This window comes from Periplaneta americana, chromosome 1 (genome assembly GCF_040183065.1).
Source record: "Periplaneta americana isolate PAMFEO1 chromosome 1, P.americana_PAMFEO1_priV1, whole genome shotgun sequence".
Classification (NCBI taxonomy): Eukaryota; Metazoa; Arthropoda; class Insecta; order Blattodea; family Blattidae; genus Periplaneta; species Periplaneta americana.
This window is the reverse complement of record NC_091117.1, coordinates 90,747,868-90,771,454: the sequence shown is the minus strand read 5'-3', so window position 1 is coordinate 90,771,454 and position 23,587 is coordinate 90,747,868. Positions and strand designations below refer to the sequence as shown.

The window sequence follows — 23,587 nt, the reverse complement described above, 5'->3', positions numbered from 1 at the left end:
ATTAAAAACCGACCGAGAGTCATGATAATATGTACGATTGGTCGCTCACTCTGCATGCTAGCTGCTGCATATCTTGACTCTGCTGAAAGCAAAACATCCAATCGAAGCATCACGTATCATATGAAGAGTATCAGACTGAAAATTGTCTTCGATCGATGTCTTTACAGTGGAAATTATTAAACTGCCTATGTCCTATTACCTGTTTAGTGAACCTAGAAGGTGTACAGGCTATCAGAGTTAATAAAAAATTACAATAAATATTTAAATAATAAATTAATAAATCATTAAAATAAAATAAAGTTTTAACAAACTATGTTGTCTATGAGAATATAAATATAAAGTATAAGCAGCACTAAATAAGATAAAAAATATGTTTGTGTTTATCCTCTAGTTCAGCGGTACTCTGTCTTATAATATTTTGTAACAGTGTTATATTCGTAATGGCACAAGACAAAAGTAAATACATTAAAGAAACCAAGGAGGAAATTCTAAATAAGATAGAACAAAAATTATTAATTGTAAGACCAAATTGGCGATTTTTAATTGATTTTTTTAATTTTGGAATAACTTCAGCAGGAATTTTGTTTGCTCCATCCTTGATATTTCGTGATATAAACGTGAATGTGAGATAATAGAATCTGCATCTGCCTTGCTATAAGTAGCTCTAACTCAATCATTGTCTGCAATTAAGCATTTCTTAATATACACTACTACAAAGTGAACATGCAGGTTTGGTTTATTTTTATTAATTACTGTGATTGAAATAGATTATGTCTGAATTTGAAGAAATTTGATATGCATTACAAAATCTATGTTCTTTTTATGCAATCACATATTTACTAAGCTACATTAAACATTTTCGTTACTGATATAACGAGTTCGACAAGATGGATGCTGAATAACATTATTGATAATATAAAGCATTATTCCATTTAAAGAATTGTATTATTTAAAAATTATGTTCCCTTATTTAAATGTTCAAATGATCACTTATGTCGCGCAAGGAGATGCTGGAACTGCCTGCTTCCATTTTCTACACATTTCTGACATTGGCTTAGGTGATTTCTTTGGGGAATTTTCCAGGTATTGTCCAGTGTCATCAAGAGTTTCTTCTATGAGCACTGTACATCGCCTTCTTCGCTTTTCTTGAATACTTCCCTTTTTCCGAAATTTATTAACTAATTTATTAATTGTATCACGACTTGGAACTCGATCACCTGGGAATTTTTCTTGAAATAATCTCCTGACAACATGAGCAGATTCTGTATGGACATAGAAATAGTAAATAAACACCCTATATGGATAGAATAATTAGACCTCCTATTAATTCATAATGTTCTGCCCAAGGGCAGGTCTTTCACTGCAAACCCAGCAATGTCCAGTCTTTCCTTTTTCTGCCTTCCTCTTAGTTTCCGCATTTGATTCACATATCTTAATGTCGTCTATCATCTGATCTTCTTCTGCCCTGAACTCTTCTCCTGTTCACCATTACTTCCAGTTCATCCTTCAAAAGGTAGTTTCTTCTCAACCAGTGACCCAGCCAATTCTTCTTCTTTTTACTGATCAGTTTCAGCATCATTCTTTCTTCACCCACTTTTTCCAACACAGCTTTATTTCTTATTCTGTCTGTCCATTTCACATGCTCCATCCTTCTCTATATCCACATTTCAAATGCTTCTAGTCATTTCTTATCACTTCGTCGTAATGTCCATGTTTCTGCCCCTACAGTGCTACACTCCACAAAAAGCACTTCACTTGTCTCTTCCTTAGTTCTTAGACCTTCTATTATTTGCCATTTGTTCTTAGCGGACTGTACACATATAGTTGCTTACACTATTCAAACTACACTGTGTCACTCTCTATCGAACAACCTTCAAGGAACTTCCTTTCTGGATGAAAATGTACTCTGAACATGGCTTGACGACTTCTTTAACTCAAAACCATGCGATTTCTACAGATAAGGAATTGAAAAACTACTCCAGCATTGGCAGATTGTTGTAAATAGTGAAGGAGAATATATTGTTGATGATTAACTTCTCTCTTATGTGTATCTGATGTGTTTAATAAACTTATGAAAAATCGCTACAGAATTATGCAGCAGCCTAATAATATTTCATAACATATTCTTTTTCAGCTCTTTCTTTTACAATCTCTAATTATCAGTTTTGCCAATATCTTCGCCTCCTTGTAATTTTCCAAGCATAAATCTGTATTTAATTTCACTGTAGTGCTGTGTTTTTTATTTAATATATTAGGAACTTTGGTCTTGGCGAGATGCACATCAAGTATGAGGTGAACACACTCCGTCACCAGAAGAACGAATTTACTATGACTGTTGGAAGACATACAGCCAAGGTGATATGTAAAAATAAGCGTGATGGAAAACAAAGAGCATCTCAGTCCATACTACAGGTAATTAATTAATTGATATGAATATATTATTGTTAAAAGTATAATTCTTGAAATCAGTTTACAGTTTTCAGCAATAACGAACATCAGGTTCCTCTGTTGGCTGTTTTCTCAGTGATGGTATAGGTCAGAGCCATCTTCAGTTACAAGCCGGAGCATGGGTAGGTTTAGCACTGCTGAGTGGAGGTGGGTGGAGGTGAAATAAAGGCATGACGTTTGACGTTTTAGTGCTTTGATTTCGTTGTCACATGTACATTTAATTGATACAAAACTAAGTGCATATGATCAAGATTCAGTGTATTGATGTACGTAATGTATTATGGAATCCGAAATGGTATTTTATTTGAGTTTCAGAATACAGCGTAAGTATTCTGCCACTTATAACTTAAAAAAATTAAAACCATATGTGTTTTTTATTGATGGTACAGGGGAAAATAAATAAATAATTAAAGAAATGTTACTTGTACCAAAAATAAATAAAATAACGATGTACTTTTGCAATACTGTATTCCAATCAATTAACCATTATCAATCAATCTTCTCTAATGTATCCAGCTGTTTGCTGACAACATAAAGTCCACTATAGTCCACTGTAGTCTATTCAGTTGTTGTTTTTCACGAGAAATGAGAGATATTTTGACCGGTGTTCATTATAGATGCCTGTTGCTAGTAGCCAGAGTTGGGGTGTAGTCAATATATACTACAGAGCTGTGTCTTCTGCAGCTGGTATTGATGATTTTAATTTACTTCTTTTGTGGTTTATGGATGGACAGTATAGAAGAATGTGTTCCAGATCTTCATCATGATTATTACACCACAGACAAGCAGGATTAAAAAACCATTATGTGGCTAGTAAATTGACAATGTTTTAGCACTTTATGTTGTTTCACCTCTGATGTGAAAGGTCTAGGATATCATATACATTTTAATTTAATGTGATTATCTGTCGTGCTTTTCTATAAATATTTCAGATGCCCAGGAAACCAGTTTTAGTTTGAACTTCGCTAGTCACCATAACAATACTGTTATCCTAAATTATTTTTTATAAATTTTTAAAAATATAATTTTCAATAGGCCAAGGCTAAGTATAAAGATCTATGAAAAAATGAAGAAACATACCTTCAACATAATACATAACAAAACACATCATTATCTATTAAGTACTCTGTGTGCCAATTAGTGTAAACTCAGTGAACTTTAAATTCTGTAAATACGAAGTGAAAAGAAACATGTTTATGACTAATTTATTACAAAAAAAAAATTAATAAACAAACCTTGAAAACCAACAAAGCGAGTGTATGCATCTACAAATTATAGGTAGTTCTGACGTATAGCAGGCATTCTGAATCTTCAACAAAATTGCAACATTTATGGGATCACAAAACAGCTATTTACAATGAACTTGAAAATCACTGGCATAACTTTATTGATATGGCAGGCGAGACCCAACACGCACTTAGTTTATAATACATCAATTATTAATGTCTGATAGGACCACAAACATAATTCCATCGACACACACTTATATTGTAATATTAATTTACATTGAAAATCGGCTTTAGCACCAACACATGTTATAGACTGTAGGCCTCCGCTTGACAGTTAATTACAGTGTTGCCGACATATGGCTCCTGCTTGTAACTGAAGAAGTCCCTGTATAAGTCCATATGTAATTATGTTTGTGTGTATGTGTGGTATCATTTAGTAATGATTTCCCATGCTGTAGTCTATAAAATTCTGTAGATTCTGCTTAAATACTTTGCTGAAGTTCAAGTGTTAGGTGTAGTGCTAGAAACCCCGTTTAAATTTATTTTTTATTATTATTAGGCTTTACATCCTCATATCACTAGCTGGGGTTCATTGCTGCGACTGTATGGGAACCGCTCTGTGAAAAGCATAAAGGAGAAGAAACAGGAAGAACAAGAAATTACTCTACTACAAAGCAAGGCCTCTATTAATTCGCCCAATTTTGCTATCTTAGATAAACTTAAAGCAGAGATGAAGAAATTAAAGGATATAAAGGTAATGCATGCATGGCATATATTCTGCATAATATAGACATACAAAATCAAGGGTTTATGCATACATGTTGTTATTATTGTTATAATCATCATCATCATCATCATCATCATGATTATTATTAGATTGGATAAAGTCTGCTAATCTATGTGTGCGTGCATTATCTGTCTATAAAAGGTGAACCGTAAGTAATGTCATTAATTCTGGTGGATGATTCCTTTAGTAAAGAGCAACAATAAAGTTAAATACCATTTTGCTGTATTTGGAATAGTTTTCCAGAAAAATCTGCATTTTAAAATACATGAATTACAAGTTCGCGGAACACTTTGTAATCGACAGGGAGTGCACATAAGACTGTGTTGCTCTAAACAACCCCTTTACCCTAGCTTGTTATGAATAGGGAAGTTTATCATTGCCACGTACATTGTTTTTAAACTCGTAAGAAAGAATACAGATGATATAGGCCTACCATTTAATTTTTGTTTTTAATCTGTGTTAGAAAGCAGAGAATGAACACTGCTCATTTCACGTTAAATGAAATCTGGAAAATTTAAAATAAACTCTACAATCCAGTTTTAATTAAATGTTTAGAAAACGCAGACAATAAGATATGCTTATTTCAAACTAAATTGAAAAGATTAAGACGTATTTCTACACTCTCATTTGAGTTGTATATTCTAGAGAACGTTAACAATAATCATGTTTATGTCACATTAAAAAACAAAATTTTAAAACATTTAAAACTCTAAAGGAAAAAATAAAAATACGATATGCTTATTTTACATTAAATGAACTAAATTAAAAATATTATTATTAAACTCTTCGACTTAATTTTAATTAAATATTCGATGAATGCAGAGGACAAGAAAAGCTTAATTTTAATTAAATATTCGATGAATGCAGAGGACAAGAAAAGCTTATTTTATGTAACACAAATCTAATTAATGATTTAAAAATTCTCCACTTGTCATACTACAAGCATTCTCTTCAGCCAATTACAAATAGTTCCCTTGTACTTTAATTTTTTAAGTAGTAACCAGTAAACTTACATACAAGAAATAAAATTTCCCTTAAAAGCAATTGTGTGTTATGTTATATTTCTCGTTGTCTCATCCATCTCTCGCATTACGCGTGCTGCATCTCTCATCTTTACAGGGTTGTCAGAGTGCATCAAATTTTAAAATCCCCTTGCAGAATGAAAAGTTACATTTATTTGGATCAAATTTGTGCACATTTAAAGAACAAAACTAAAAGTCTTTCACTCATTTATCATGATAATACACTGCTGTCTTAAATTGACTGAGCATATCGGGAATTAATTCAATAGTTTTCTCAAAATATACTATGAAATGTTTCATATAAAATAATTTTTTTTTTTCGAAAAGGAAGTAAAAACGAGCAAAATTGTATTAAACTTTTTTGTTTGAAATATCTCAAAGAATAACCCCTTGAAATTAATGACATTACTTACGGTTTACCTTATATATGAAGGGCTCAGAGCCACAATGGGCCAAGCGCCATTTATTTAAAACAGAGAAAGCAAGGGTTAAAGTTAAGTGAATACTATAGTTTAATGAAGATTGACATATCATTTAGTTTTAATGTGTATACTTTATATTACTTGCTATATGTTTCCATTGAATTATGGTAATAACTTCATTTTAACCCTTGTTTTCTATGGTTTTAGTAAATGGCGCTTGGCCCACTATGGTTCTGAACCCTTCATATACAGTATACTGTACATATTCGTAAATATCATCAGCTTCATGCCAACGTTTCTTAGGTCTTCCAGTTTTTCTTTTTTCCTTTTGTTTGTACCCAAATCCCATTACAATCAGGATTCGGCTTGTTAGCATTTGCTCTAAATGTAAATACCGGTCTGTTCTGTATCCATCAATTTTTTCTAATGTACTTGAAATGTTTAGTTCCTGATGTAGGGCTATATACTCGCTTGTTCTATGGTCAACGAGAGAGTATTCTGTGATAGGTCTAAGTAATCGCATTTCTGCTGCTTCAAAATATCTCTGTGAGATTGTTAAAATCCAGTTTTCTGATCCGTATACAAATGTAGGCAATATTAAAATTTTATATAACTTTAAAATAGCTTATTTCCTTACTTTTGTCAATATAGTTCGTTTAATTGTGCCAATTAATTGTAAAAACTTTGCTAATATGGATTCTAAATTATTTGATGATGATTGACGTGAAATATTGCAGCCCAGATAATAATTAAACTGATAAACTTGTTCTAATATTTCAGTTTCTGTAATGGTTTTTGTTCTGATTTGATCCAGCCCAAGGAAAATAAATATTTTTGTCGTCTTTGTGGAAATTTCTAAATTATATTCTCTTGATACATTAAATAATGTGTAAGTTGCCATTTGTAAATTCTCTTCTATATCTGAAATAATAAGCTGATCGTCAGCGTATAATAACGTGTTAAATATCAGACTCTAATGATATAAATTGAATAGTACAGAAGATAGGGAACATCCTTGTCTGGTACCTTTCGATATTCCATTTCCATTATTTATTCTTATAGTGTTATTTGAGTACATGGTTTTAATTGTTGGCATTAGATGATTTGGAATTCCTTTTCTTTCCATAATAGTCCATAATTTTTCTCTATTGATGGAGTCGAATGCCTTTTTGAAATCAATACATAATATATACATATGTGGATATGTTAAATTATCAATGTTTTTCAATTACTTGTGAGACAGAGAATATGCAATCCATACAATGGCCTCTTCTAAATCCGTTTTGCTCTTCTAAGAGTAAATTTTCTGAAATTACGGCTAGCCTCTTTGAATAAATTTTGTGTCCAGTATTTAATAAATTGGCTCGTAAATATGAAGACTAAAATTTCTTTTCAAGATACAGATGTCCATAGAATAAGGGGAATATCCTGTAGAACCATATGTGTTACAGGTCAGAAAACACAATATAATACATAACATTTAGTGTAAAGGAGTTGAACTGTAAGAATAACTATAATTTTTTCCATTAATGTAAACCTTTGAAATTTCTCTTATTAAATTGTGAAATTATTTTGGATCGAAGCTTTCATATGTTGAATGAGTTTATTTTCATGGAATTTTCCATAAAAATATTGGTTTTGAGCATTGTTTATTACATTTTATTACGAATGCTCAAAATGTCTTCATTCTTGTTCATCATCGAAGATTTTTAATATATAGTCTAAAGTGTTTGTTGTACTGGATGATCTTTGTATTACGAGATTTCGCTATACTCTGTGGGTATTTGTGGACACATTAAGTTTTATTTTCTTGTCAGTATTATTCATTGAGGTGAAATATAATTGCTATCGACATGCCATCTAGTTGAAATTTAGAATCCTGTTGGGTGAAGGTTTTTGACTTAACTAGAAAAAAATTAAGAACTTAAAAAAATCGTTTCGATACTTATTCTCAATAAAGTTCATACCCCTAATTTGATTGTTTTATTGTTCCTTCAAGTGATGTATCAGTCATTAAATTATGAATATAAATTAAGAACATTTATCCAGGGTGCGAATTAACGGATGGGGCGGATTTCCCCCCTCTCATAAAATATAATTGTTTTAATACGAGTATACTTTATAAAGTATAAAGTAAGCAAAAAAATAATATTGATGTACTGGTATTAACATCACTGGCTAGCTGGCGACAACAACTTAGGAATTACACATCTTATCTTAAACCTGCTCATGAATATAACTATTATTATGATAAAGATGCAAGACAAGCAACTCAGTGCAACCAAGTGTTGAGCTGTATTGAATGATGTTGAGGTCGCCTATGTCGCTCTATTGTCATTAGTTTTTGTGTATTAAGGTAAGAGGAGTAATGCAATACGTAAATATGTTTAGTTCAGAGAAATTCCGATACAGTTGAATGCTAGTACTGTTCAGCACGCCACACTGTGAACTTAACCCAGGCTATTGCATGCATGATGATGAATTTATGATATGTGAATTAATGATGGCGAAATGAGTCTGAGGTCCAACGCCAATGAGGTATTCTCTATCTTAGGATTCTATTCTCCCCTCATCAGAAATCTTAATTCGCACCCTGCATTTATCAATTACGAAACTAGATCCACATAATAACCTAAATGCATAATTTTGAGAAACTACTGGTAACTTAAACTTGAATTGTGTTCGAAATAAAAAAGAAACTGTTACAGGTATTCAGCTTGAAATAAAGACAGTTTATGAATTTCTTATACACATCTGGCAGATAAATTTTGTGATAATTAGGTCTCTGAAATTTCCTTAGTGAATATTTTATTATTTTGACTTTCGTTATAACATTTTACTCAGTGCTTTTTTTCTGGCAGAACATGCCGAAACAGCATTCTGACATCTTTTGTTGTATTTTTCATTATGAAACCGAGAAATATGTTGGTAATTATATTTTTAACAATTTTTCTTTGAGCTCCGCTTAGGCTTTGAAAGCCTCAAATTTGGATGAAAAGAAGGTCAAAAACGGCAAAATCTTCGTGCACTGGACAGTAATCATCTCCCAATCTGCTATAATATATTCTGCAAAGAGTTCCGCCACTTTTTCTCCAGAAGAAAAACACTGATTTTACTATATGATCTAGTACCTTTTAATCAGAATGAGTTTAATTTCCATCTTGTGGCCAGTAACAATATGTGGCCTTCAGTCATAAAGGGATTATATTTGATGCATGAAAATGTTTCAAGTATATATTGGAACTGAAGTAATGAAATGACACATTGCAAAGTGAAAAGGAAAAACTACTACCCTTTTCCATATGAAATATTGTGTCATTTGCAGGCAGCTATTCAGCCCATTGGCAAATTCATTCCTCCTGACGATGTTGCACTGCCATCTTCATCTGGAGCCGACCTCAACAACGTGGATCTGTGATGTGATCAACACTGTGATAGTATAAAAGCATTTTCTTAGTGTCACTTTCATCTTTGGCTGTTCCAGTAAAGAGGATGCATTTCTTAATGAGTAACTTATGTCCCAAAACCTCATTAATCCAATGTTAATTAATGATAATGTAAGGTTTTCGTATACTTGAAAGCATATAAGCACTATATTTTAACAACACTAGGTTTTATTTCTTTGTCATATGTGAAACAAGAATTATTTGTGACACATAAACTGTATGAAATTAGTAGTACCAGTACCTGTATTAGTGTGTGATTTTCCTTAGCTTTGAGGGGAAGAAAATTTTTAACTTGGTGCATATAAAATGAAATATCAATTTGTGATAAATAATTTTAATGTTTTCTTTTCTCGAGTGAATTAATTTAATGGTTTTACTTATATCTGACAATAAGATCTGGATAATTGTACTGTTGAAATATTTTAGACCTGATTGTATCTTAAAGTAGTTTTACTTTTAACATTTTCTTGGTCGTCCTTGGTTGTTTAATGAGTACTGTGTTTACTTCTAAACCAAGGTATGTGGAATCAGTCTTAGCCAAGGGCGATGGATTTTTAGGTGCAGCTTCCTTAAGGTGAAGGAGTAAACCTGTTACTTCATCTTAATGATCTCATTGTTTTTTTAGAAAGATGAAGTTCTTTGTCCATACTCACCATCGCTTTGTTCTCAGTTCTTGATAACATATTATGTCACCAACCACTATGATTGTGAAGATATCTGATAGAAATAAGTGGGAACATGTAAATTCATAATCTCATTGATCAACTGTTTTGAATCTGCTGACATACACATAAGAGATGTACAACTTGAAAATGGTTTCAATTAAACTAAAACTTAGTTGTCCATTTCTCGGCATTGGAAACAGCCATTCAACATTTCTCATTTCACATAAGAAATTGTTTGACAGTTTGTTTCTTTCATCACATGTCCATTAGTCATAGTTTAACTAAAGTGAAGTGACATAATTATATCCATAACTAACAGAAGCAGGATATGAAGTGATAAGAGTTTATTTGGAATTAAGTTAGTGGTCGGCTTCTATAACCACTGTGTTAACTCTTTCAGTGCTGTTGTAATAGTATTCATAATTGGATAATACTGTGTATTATTTATGAATGCTGCTATATTTCACTAGTTGAAATGTTCATGCTTCATGTGAAGGAAATTTCCACACTAACTTTCTATGCTGTCGAAGTAAGAAGTTTGAATCATATTTCATTATAGTGACAAGAATTCCTAAGTTCGTGATCATAAAGTGTGTAGAGTGGTGAACAATGACAAAACAGTTTATTACAGTTTTTTTAATTATGGTTAAAAATTAATTAAATCAATGCTTCCTTCCCCCAGCTTAATTTGAAATTTTAAATTTGTTTTGAGATTTACTTTTTGGTATAGTTTTGGATTAATGAGGTTTAATATTAATTTTAGTAATAGAACTCTAGAGCAGTGTTTCTTCAACAAGATTGATTAACACTTTAGAAGACTTGCAGAATTATTTTTCGTTTTAATTGCAAAGAACTAATTTTATTTTATTATTATTGAAACCATAAAAGATACATTAAGACACAAAGTATTCCATACCTAATTAGATGTATATTAAAAAAAATTATCGTTAATTACTTCAATTTTAAAGCACACAAAAGTTAAATTATTTAAATGGAAAGAAAGAGTGCTCTGGAGCATTTTGCATGGATTGGATTTATTTAACATACATGTTTGTGTAGGTAGAAGAAATGTCTTTATGTTATAGGGAATATTTTTTTCTTATAAATACCGGTAGTTCAGTGAATACACTTACAAGTACGTGAAATAATAATTATTGTCGTAAATATTATTGATTTTATTATTAGTTTTGTTATAATTGATAATTGCTGTCCTCAATATCATTCATGAGCAGCAAAGTTATCCATTGTTAACATTTTTGTAATAACATAGTCTTGAGATCTTGTGTATTCATAATCTAAGACTCACAGTAATTCATGCTCACCTATTTGTAGATTATATATGAATATGCGTTTATAGCCTATATACATATTACATAAACAATTATCACATTGTTATTCATGTACGTACATTGAATATAAAGTTCCCTGCTGTCAAATTATGAAATTATCAGGTTCCTGAATTCAGGAATTGAATTTTTGTATATGAAATTGTATTCATTTAGTATGAAAGGGTTGTATGTTTATTTGTATATCATCACAGATGTCATAAACAGTTGTCATTTAGTAAGAACTAAGCATCATGAACACTAATAAATTTGCAGTCTGTTAGACAATGGTAATATGAAAGTATTTCTTTTTACCGAAGATCACCATAGAAGCCTTATTTATTTATATGTATATTTTTTCAAACATAATAATTTTATGCACGAGTCATAACTGCAAGTTTAGCAGGTGGTAAATTAACATAAAAATTCAGATATTAAAATAAAAAAAAGTATTGTGTGGTTCCGAACACCCCTAAAAGACCTGCACCCTAAATTTCTAACAACAAAATTCAGAACAATTTATTATGGAAACACGATATAAAAGGCTTGAAAAAGACCCACATCCGACTTTCAGAAGCAATATTTTTGCAAAACAAGTGCAGGTGATATTCGGGATAATATGGTATTGTTAAGTTGTGCAACTTAAAGACGAGAAAAAATGGTTTTCTAAGATAAAGTTACAGGATAAATTTAACGTAGATCTGAAAGTGCATAACATTAGTAAGAACAAGATGCAAGGCCACCTTATATAACAAATATTTGGCCTTTCATATTTACTTTAACTGTTGAACTGTGCGCAGTGAAAAAATTTTTAATTTGTAAACCTGACCAAAGCTTAATTTTTAAACACAAATTTACATTGACAAGTTCTAATCAATGTAATGTTTAATTGTTTATATTAAATTAAAGTGACTTGATACAATATATTTCCTTTTGATTTAGACAAGTGATCTTCGCATTCTAAGTTGTTTTAATGTATAGTTATTTTCTACAATTAACAATCATACCTCAAATATAATTTCTGTTGTATGTATAATCAATTTTTTGGCACTTGTTTTACATAGTAATATTGTGTAAATAGTCTTCCATCTGTGATTTGCATATCTTTAGCATTGACAGAACATAATGAAATATTTAACACTGTGTACTTATTAAACATGTATGTTACAGTCCATCCAATCCATTAATTTAAGGTAATCTTCACCTGAGAGCCAGATTCAAACCACGATATAATTAATAAAGCAGTTACACTACTTACGACTTCATGTTAAAATTATATATTCGAGTAAGGATTGTACACCATATTATATTAGAATTAGATATGAAGAAATTGCGATTTTTTCTCAGTTATACTGATGTAAAAGTCAAAAGAATGTAATTTAAGCAGGTACAATTGGGTTGGGACCATGAGAATCCAGTACTGTCCATCAGAAAAAAAAAGAAAAGTTGAGCAATTTTACAAAAGAGATTAATTTTATAAACATGTTAGACTGCATAAAATGCGTATTTATATATTTGAACTTTTTAATTCGTACTCATTGAATAATTTTCTTAATTATAAGTGGATAGATTTGCATTGATAATTAATTTTTTATTCTGTAACTTTCGGATGTAATTTTACTGTTGTGCTTTTTAACAATATACCTTTTTTTTTTCGACAGTAGAAAGAGTGGACACTATAATTCAGCCAACTGACGATTTATAACTAAATAATACAGTTCTGGGCAGAAATTTGTGATCACAAGTGGCAGTGGAGCAGGTTTTCTTAGAGTGCATGGTTTTCTCATACCGTACTTATTCCACTGTTGTTTTATTATCACCATATCATTATCTCATCACATTTGAATAGCCTTAAAAATAACATTACTGCTGCTCCTCCTCCTCTGTATGTACCACATAGGCTCTTTATTTTCTTCAACATCCCCAACATGACATGCAAGCCTGCAGCATCCCACTTCTCTATCGTGTTCCTGAAGGCTGTGTCCTCATCTTTTTTTAAATAGTTGGGAAACTCGACATCCCATAGGCAGCCATAGTTTTGAGATATATATATATATATATATATATATATATATATATATATATATATAACTAAAGGGCCTGATTTCCAGTCCACTTGAGTTCTGACATCACAAATCACAATATACATACAACACAACAGAATCACAGAAAGAACACGATGTAAACAATCAAATTGGACTTGAACAAGAACCACATGGGGCTACAACCAGCCACTGTCCTTCAAATATATGGTTTAGAATAGGTTGGTGGGGCACTGTTAGCAGTGAACACCAGTTGCTTCAGAATTGCTCTCTGGCTGACAAGAGGCAGCTGCTAGTTGAGATTCACATTGTACTGCTAATACCAGCAAGCTAAAAGCAGCTACAGCTCATGAATCAACATGATGTGACCTAGCCTGTAATGATCTCAGAGAAACTTCAAGGAAACTGTCAGTGAGCTCTTGTTGGAAGCTCCCCTCAAACTACACACAATGCTAGATCTCTACAGCAGATTAACAAATAAAAATTGGCTGCCCATACTTACTGTAAGGTTATGAAATTAAAGGTTGAATGAAAGATTATAGGCAAATTGAGTAGACCCTTGCCTTGCATAAATACCAGTAATGTTCACTAACAAGACATGCTGAATTCACAAGATCATCTCCCATGTCACATGGCAGCATAGACATTCTTACCTGATGGTGGTTCAACTACTCTCTTCTAATATGCGTCTTTGTGATATTTAAATACGCAACTGGATAACAAACTGTCATGGGACGAGCATGTTATACAAGCACAAAAATAGGAAAGAAATGCAATACACTCAAATACCTGGGGTAGTAACATGAATACACTTTACAAAACATTAAAAACATATATTAAATCCGCAATAACATACAGTGCTCAAATATTAATAACAGCAAAAGGCAGTACAATTGATAAATTATAAAAAATACAAAACAACACCCTAAGGATAATTTTAGGAGCAGTAAAAACAATCCCAATAACAGCCATACAGATAATCCAGAAATCAACAGTTATTGTTAGAGACCGGCACAATATGAAGAAAATTTTGCCAAAATATGAAAATATTGAATAAATATTTCAGTGCCAAAAAATACGTGGAAAGGAATTGATCACCCTATTATCTCCTGGTCTAGTTGTCTCATAAGTGGTGCCTTGTTGATATCACTTGTGAGGTTCAAACCTGTCTTCGGACAGTTTATTAAAAAAAAAAAAAATGCCGAAATAGCTTCGTTCTTCTATCATTTGGAGGGGGGCTTTACGTCTTTATTCACAAAATAAGCCTTTAGAGATTAATAGCTTTGTATTAATATGCTACCAAATAAAATACAATAAATCTGCATAGTTAAACAGTTTTTCAATATAATTAAATTGTTACCTGAATGCAAGAACTAAATAATTCAATTTGTTACACTAAAGAGAATAAAGTAAAAATAAAATGTTTACATTGGCTGGACTGAACACTGGTTACAATATAACACAAGTACCTTTTCGACATTTTCTAGCAGAAGATTACACCTTCTATCAATTAATATCATGAAAAAACCATGAAGTTAAGAAAAGAGGAAAAATTAAGTATACAGTGAAATTGATGTTTGAAACCCATTTAAAACATTAATTTATTCGTGTATAAATAGACATGGCTACACTGAAAAGACTTTCACTGGATTCGAAAGAATGGACAAAGGTGGAATAGCAGCCACTTTTTTCTTTTGGCTCCTCAAATTCATTAATGCTACAAGTTCAATGATCCTAAAGGGAAATTTGGAGATTTCACTTGTCCTTTGGTATCTTGGAATGTTGGTGGAAAGGGTGTTTGGGTTTTTCAAGTGTTTCCTGGAAAACAACTCTATTTTCTCCTTATAATGTTTGGAAAGCCCGGATCAGTGGTGATTAGAGAAATATTAATGAAGGGAAAAAACTCGCGCAAATATGAAATACTATCAAGATTTTTATGAATTACGAAAATTTTACCAAAGGAGTGATAGTAGGAGGAAGAAGAATAAAGAGTATAAGATTTGCTGATGATATGGTGTTGTTAGCAAAAGAGGGGATGATACTAAGGGATATGCTACTGGAGCTAAATGACAGCCATGAGGAGTATGTGATGAAGATAAATGCAAATAAGAGGAAGACCATGGTCATAGGAAGAAAAATGAAGAAGGTAAGCTTGCGGATTCTAAATGAGGTAGAAGAGCAAGTAGACAGCTTCAAATACTTGGGGTGTACTATAAGTAGTAACATGAGCTGCTGCCAGGAAGTCAAAAGGAGGATAGCAATGGCAAAGGAAGCTTTTAAAAGAAAAAGGAGCATCTTCTGCTGATCTCTAGAAAAAGAACTAAGGGACTAGTGAAGTGCTTTGTGTGGAGTGTGGCATTGTATGGGGTAGAAACATGGACATTATGACGAAGTGAAAAGAAGTGATTAGAAGCATTTGAAATGTGGAAATGGAGAAGAATGGAACATGTGAAGCTGCCAGACAGAATAAGAAATGAAGCTGTGTCGGAAATAGTAGAAAGAATAATACTAAAACTGATCAGAAAGAGGGAAAGGAGATCACTGACTGAGAAGAAACTGCATACTGAAGGATGCACTGGAAGGAATGGTGAACGCAATAAGAGTTCGGGGCAGAAGAAGATATCAGATGATAGATGACATTAAGATATATGGATCATGTGAGAAGAAAAAGAGGAAGTCTGAAAATAGGAATGCTGGGTTTGCAGTGAAAGACCTGCCCTTGGGCAGAACACTATGAATGAATGACTAGACTATTTTCAGACTTCCTCTTTTTCTCTTTTTCTTCTCATATGATCCATATATCTTAATATTGTCTATCATCGGATATCTTCTTCTGCCCGAACTCTTCTTGCGTTCACCATTCCTTCCAGTGCATCCATCCTTCAGTATGCAGTTTCTTCTTAACCAGTGACCCAGCCAATTCCTTTTCCTCTTTCTGATCAGTTTCAACATCATTCTTTCTTCACCCACTCTTTCCAACACAGGTTCGATTCTTATTCTGTCTGTCCATTTCACATGTTCCATCCTTCTCCATATCAACATTTCAAATGCTTCTAGTCATTTCTCTTCACTTCGTCGTAATGTCCATGTTTCTCCCTCTTTACAATGCTACACTCCACACAAAGCACTTCACTACTCTCTTCCTTAGTTCTTTCTCCAGATGTCCGCAGAAGATGCTCCTTTTCCTATTAAAAGCTTCCTTTGCCATTGCTATTCTCCTTTTGACTTCTTACTGCTTATAGTACACCCCAAGTATTTGAAGTTGTCCAGACTGAATATTATGATATGAAAATTTTACCAAACATTATGAAATATGAAACTTTATGTTAATTGCATTATACACATCATGAATCCTGAAAATCTTTGTTCCTATACCGTATTTTACATATCTCTAGTTATAGGCATGTAAATCAAGAATAAAAATGGAATAAGATTCCACGACAAAAAATGCAGATATCAGGAGATTAAAATATCGTAAAACATTTATATACTGAACAGACGAACTTTTCAAGAAATACCAAATACCCATAGCAACTGAGGACCCAATAAAAATTACCACTTCACTGAACTACCAAACATTCATCATTAACACTCAAGAAAATAGAAACGAAGAAGAAACCCTCCCTCACTTATCCTTGAACAATTTTCCATTGAAACCATTCAGAGAAGATACTCAGGAAAGGAATGATACTACATTTATTTAAGTAGATCCGTAATGTTCACAGATGTTGGAGCTGGAGTTGTGGTGTTTTCTGGAAATTTTTCACACTACTCCTGTCTTGGCAGGATTAAATTAGTCTTCGAAGCAGAAGTTAAAGCAATAGAAGTAGCCATAAGAAGGCCCAAAAACAAAACAGAAATACAGGCAGACCTATAGGCTAAAGCATCCAGAAAGTTTAGAAATGCACAACTAACAGCCATACAATTAATGACACGAACAGACACTCAAATAGTCTTCTAATGAACCCATCACATGTGAACATTTGTGGTAATGAAAATGCAGATACCCTTGCAAAGAAAGGTGCGAAAATACAACAAACAATCTGATACAAAGAATAAAAACGACAATGGATACAATCTACAACCAAACCTATAAGAAACAAATCATGGCCGGAGTTAGCAAAAAGAGGAAAGGAAGCGAACAACCAAACAAGAAGAGAAGCAATGACAAACTTCAGGATGTACATTGGACATGACTGCCTCCCAAAACACTTAAAAATATAAAGCTCCTGGACTGAGATGTATGCAAAGGGAACTGCACTTTGGATGCTGACTGCCTCTCCCATTGAAGTGAATTGTCCTCAGCCAATATCGGAGAACACTATTGGAATATTTCAACAATTAAAAAAAGAAGAAGTATACACCGTTGTTTCTTAATGTAACATTCTATTTAAGTTTTTACACTGTTACAATTTATAGGCAGCTATTTTTTTTTTATTTGTCTTTGATGTGGAGATCATCTATGTGCATTTTGAGGGGATATTTCGACATGAGTTCATTAACAGCTCCCATATTAGCATCATTATTCTAACTAGCGATGGGGTATGATTTGAAGGCCTGTGATATTGTTGCTGTGATATATTCGTCACTGATCCCAACAGTGACTACAGTTCAAAAATCACAGCTCCGAGAAATTGCCATCTCTGCTCGATATATGACTCACAGTGTTGGCAACTGACGTACGTAAATATTGTGACAGTTCCAGAGTCCAAACAACTGTAAGTCAGAAGATTAACTTTAAGGACAAAATAACTGGGATCTAATTAAATTTCGTTCCACTCAAAAGGCAAAAGGTTAACATCGGCAACTCTTTGATAGTAAATCTATGTGCTCACTATATCCTTATACGAATGATTCACTTAAACTCGTAAACATTCTTGTATGGAGTGTACGTGCCCACACATTGTTATAATAGCACAGCTTAGAGATTTTTTTTCAGTGTACACGCCGTGCTCATCACTATTGTTGACATAAGACATGTCCCTGGCATGTCAATTCAATTGACAGAAGAGTGATAAACATAATATAGTCGGCTTGATCTGATAGGATGACTATTCCTCGTGGTTTGTTCAGAGATAAGTAGATGGAAGTGATATTCAGTTCTAGACGACTTAGAAATCTACAGATAGGAAACGAACCCCATAATTGCCAAGAATCATGCGAACACAAAAATCGCACTGTGACAAAATAGCTATCACAACGATTTTTTCGGAACTGTGATGGCAAAACTCTGTCACACCCTACCTCTAGTTCAACTTCATTAGCAAATGTGTGAATTACATATTTTCTTATTTTCTCACTATACTATGTATAGAGAAATTATTACGAAAATACACGTTTGCAACATGCATGATACCTAAAAGTGGGTTTTGGTATGCTATCTGTGTCCATCTGTCTGTATACAGCTCCTTCTCCTAAACTACTGAATGACAGATATATGCATATGCAGTATAATTTTTACCCCAATAACTTTTGAAGTTCCTGTATCAAACAGCTCAAAATGATTTTCTTGATTTTTGTTCTGGAAGGATTCTGTGCTGTAATACTCATAGCAGGAGATGATGGAAAAAATGTCGTTAGAAATAGTACTATATGAAACAGTTTGTTACTTCAGAGTACTGATATATTATCAAAATATTATGCAGAAGTTACATACCGGTACTAGTTAGTAGACAGCTTATGTAGCTCTCTACAGTTCTTCGTAAGTGGAGGAGGGAAGAGTGTCTTTGTAGTGGGTTGTATTCTTTATCATTGCTGAGTGTTATCAATATCGCGTTAGAAATTACAGCAAGTAGAGAAATCTGGCATTGGGAATGTAACTGTGAATTTGAAGGTACAGGTATCTGGAAGAATGTAATCATGAATAATTTTACGAACTACTACTTGAAATATTGCATGTTTCAATTATTGTGTAATACAATAGTAAAGTGTCTTAATTACATTTTTATTTAAATTTCATAACTGTCTAGAATTTGGCTAGTTTACCAATTTGTATCGAAAGTTTCAATGGGAGAATATATGAGTATTGTATTTGAGAAATGTTCATTCTGTTTCTTTAATTGATGATCTCATGAACACATCATTTAAAGACACTTTGCAGAGTCTACCTACAACGACTGGATAGGTATCTGTTTTCTTTTTATATCTATACATGTTAACCAAAGATGGTGATACCTGATGGTAGAACCACTGTTTTCAGACTGATACGACACATTTTTGTGCCATATCCAATAGAGTGATCAAATACTATAAATGCTGTCCAAGCTTAAGGGACCAAACAGAATATTTGGCATAAGATGTCTTAATTCTAGACAAGTGAATTTTTAATGAAAACATTAAAATTTAACCATTAGCATGGTGACAGAATTTATGTTCATTAGACTGTAAATGGTTTCCTAAGACAGTAATATATAGAGAAAATGTTGTGACTAAAATTTTACATGTATTTATAAGCTTTGTACCAGTACTGAACAAACGTTAGCATTTCTGTTCCACTCGCTTGTGTTATTACACACTTTCTTCTTTCAGATTAGGCACAGTCTATAAAAAAATGAATTGAATTAATCTATTTTCAGATGAACTCATACTGTTTTAGTTTGATTGGCGTTTTTACTTCTCTTCATTTGGATGTTTTATCTTATGGAATATGAGCCTATCTCTCTTTAAAATTTAAAAACCCATTAAATTAAATTGTATTACATTTATTTCACTCTCATATATATTTACAATCCTTAATTTACCAATCAATCCATTCAGAAAATACAAATAAAAACATTTAATAAAAGATAACACGAATCACATTACAGTAATAATATTTCATATTTATTATCAGTTTTTACAATGTCGTAGGACATCTTCCTGTACCCATTTTCAGGATTCTATACTGTAGCCTTTCTCCATTCTTCTCTATTCTCCCATGCCTCATCTTTCAATCCCACCTCTCTCATTCTAATTATTCCTTGCGTCCATGTCAATTTTGATGTTCCCCTCTTCCTTTTTCCTATTAGAATCTATTCATACACCTTCTTCAGCAATCTATCTTCCGTCATCCTCTTCATATGACCAAACCATGTTAATTGTTTTGTTATATTCTACTAATGATCCTTGCACTTTCATTTTTTCTCTTATAACTACCGCTATTTCTAATTTTGTCCAATACTCCACCAGAAATTCATTTCTGTAGAGTGTAGTTTTGTAACTGTCCTTGATTTCAAATACCATGCTTCTGAGCTATTTGGTATTATGGTTTTAACAATTCCATTACATATGTTTATTTTTGTTGTGATATATTTATCCCATAGAATGCTATTTAATTTTGAAATTGCTGATCTCCCTTTGTTAATTCTTTCATTTATCTCTCTACTTGATATCCATATTTAGTTATTTTGACTCCTAAATTTGTGTATTCATCACAGTGTTTTATGTTTCCTTTTCCGTTTTACAAAATTAAATCCTTTGAATTTGCCATGTAATGTGTTTTCTTAAGATTTATATTCCGACCCCATTTCCCATATTCCTCTATAAGTTTCCTTGTCATATCCTTCAGGTCTTCATATTCTTCTTCAATGGCATAAACATACAGTAAATAAATAACTCAAGACACATAATTATACAATATACCGTATCTACATACACTTTCTGAACTGAGTGTCCATTCATTTGGCTTTTAACAAGTTTATATCGATTATGGGTCATTCCACGAAAATATCAACCTCCATGTCCATTTCCTAAACTATCCAAACCACATCATGTGATATATGAACGAAATCTTCAAACTCTCAATTTTTCGGATATGAAAACCGTTTTTACATGGGAAAATGGATATTGAATTTGAAGAATTGTAGTGGAAGTAATTTATATTGCAAAAGTTGACAAAATGCATTAAGTTTAATTGATCATATAATGCTTAGGAATTATGATTTAATAACGGAACCAAGTTCACAAGGACCTTTAAAGCTTTCCTTGTCATTAGAGTGCCAATTTGATTAGAAAATCTTATGGACTGCAGTCGTTGATATCTAAAGGTTACTCCACTGCATAATGTCCGGAATGAAATTGACGTTTTTCTCTATAAAAAGTTAATGGTTGGATTTTTTTCTTTAAACTTTATTTCCTCTTGAAATATGTAATTTGTCATCAAAAACTATATAAACAATTTTTTCGATTTTTTTTTTAAATTTAAGGGTACTTTTTGTGAATTGAAAGTTCATGTCTGGAACGAAAATTCTTAATTGATTTTCGAGACAGAGTAATTGCATCGTACTAACGTACTTATTTAAATGAAGAAATATAAATAGGATCATGTTAATGCTGCAATAATATCACTTCCCACCTTCTCTTATTCACCACTTGTTCATTCAAGGTACGCAGTGTTCAAGTAAATAAGACAGGAGCAATAGTGGATTGGGTTGTTTCCAGCATGTCATTATCGAAACCAATAAACAAATCCAAAGAAACTTGCATTTAAAGAGGAATGGGAGAAGAAGTACTCCTGTAGTGAGTTAATTACACATCCATCATGAATAATGCGTAATATTTAAACTGAGTATCAAATAACAGAAAAAGAAATCAAATTAAAGAAAAATGAAAAAGAAACGAACCAATATACGACACGTTAAAATAAATTAAATTAATCTTTGCTTTAGTTTAGTTCACTGTCTGTCTCTGAGTACGGAAACATTGAACATTTTTTAGTATAAATATAGCCAACCCTGTGTCGATACATATGTTAATTCGGAAGAATTGCTAGGCATTTAAAGATGGAAAACAGTAAAAGTAGCAAGATACACTTTTTTGAAAATTTAGCATAATGGTCGTTTGACATGCTTTAGTTAATTTTTTTGTATATGTTACAATTTTCTCTTATGTTTGGAGCACAATCTTTAAACAATTTCGGAACAGTCAGATTACAATTTTCTAAAAAAAATTGCATTTTTGTTATCACCTGTAGGGTGTATCAAACCTCCCCATACTAGGGAGATTTGATACACTCTATATTAATATGAAAAATTTGTAGACTAATTAAACCTTAAGCGAGGTCGTTGATACACTGAAAACGTAGCTGCCAAGGTCATTCATCATTCACTGGTTTGTGACAAAGTGGCAGTCAATACATTTAAGGAAAATTCGTGATTGTGCTGATGGTGAAACATGGTAATACAGGTAGATTTCACAGAAAACTTTACAGTCCAATACCAAGATAAGGTACAAATTGCACATTGGTGTCAGGATCAAATTTCAATTTTCACGACCGTAGTGTGGCTGAATGATAGAAAGTAAATGACGTCATAGTGTCGGATTATTTTATGACAACTTGCAATACCTTTGTTTATTGACTACACAATCACAGACCTTGAAGTCAAAATAGAGTAACATTAAAACATTTCATTTCTTCACAATTAAAACAGCAGTTCAATTTCATGTACCAATATCTGACAACTATAAACTCTAGGCACATTGTTGACTTAAAGAGTTTTTTAGTGGCCATCACAAGAGTGTTGTAGACGGAGTGTGGGAAACAGTGAAGAGGCTTACAAACAACTAGGTCTATCGTTGTTTTGAAGAAACATTCCCTAGACTTGTGTCATCAGAAACCAAAGGGATAAATATTACGCTTATCACGGAAGGGGAAGTCAAAGGTTAATGCAACAGCTCACTGTGGGAAAAAGTGAGACGAATACTTTCGACATATAAACTACATCATATTGAGCCTATAGGAATAAGTCATAGAAGGTGCTGCACTGTTTAAACATATCTCTCAACGCAAAAACATGAATATCTGGCATTTGAAGTAATATTAAGTAGGTTAATATTTGACCAACGACAGGTGCGGTCCCCCTTGCATAATGGGGGTTTACGTCGGGTGATGTAACTGCCACAGTGTAAAAACTGGTGCCCGTTAAGAAAACAGTTACATGAAAGCCACAAACTACAGTTCAAAAGTATTGGAAAGCACGACTGCTAATGGCTTCATTGCCAAATGCAAGGCACTAGACAACAACAACATATTTGAAAAATGAACTTAAAACCAGTCTCGTTATATTTTAAACAAAATAAGCCATAACAGTTACAGTGAATTCGTAGTTCTGCAATTTGAGAATAATACATTAATATAAATTAATTAATTAATTATTGTATGATAGTCTAGCTATTGAAAGTAATTGAAATTCATACGTCAATAAAATGCATTTGAAATTATTTT

The 23,587-nt window shown here is 32.4% G+C and overlaps 1 protein-coding gene across 1 annotated transcript in view; it reads left to right on the top strand.

Annotated features, from left to right (window-relative positions):
- Positions 1–19,425, top strand: part of pasha (partner of drosha) — a 63,894-nt gene extending 44,469 nt beyond the window's left edge. The window contains exons 11-13 of the mRNA XM_069823736.1: positions 2,256–2,412; positions 4,237–4,431; positions 9,234–19,425. Coding sequence (XP_069679837.1) covers positions 2,256–2,412; positions 4,237–4,431; positions 9,234–9,326 — 445 coding nt within the window. The 3' untranslated portion in view covers positions 9,327–19,425. The remainder of the gene's footprint in view (positions 1–2,255; positions 2,413–4,236; positions 4,432–9,233) is intronic.
- The last annotated feature ends 4,162 nt before the right edge of the window (positions 19,426–23,587 follow it).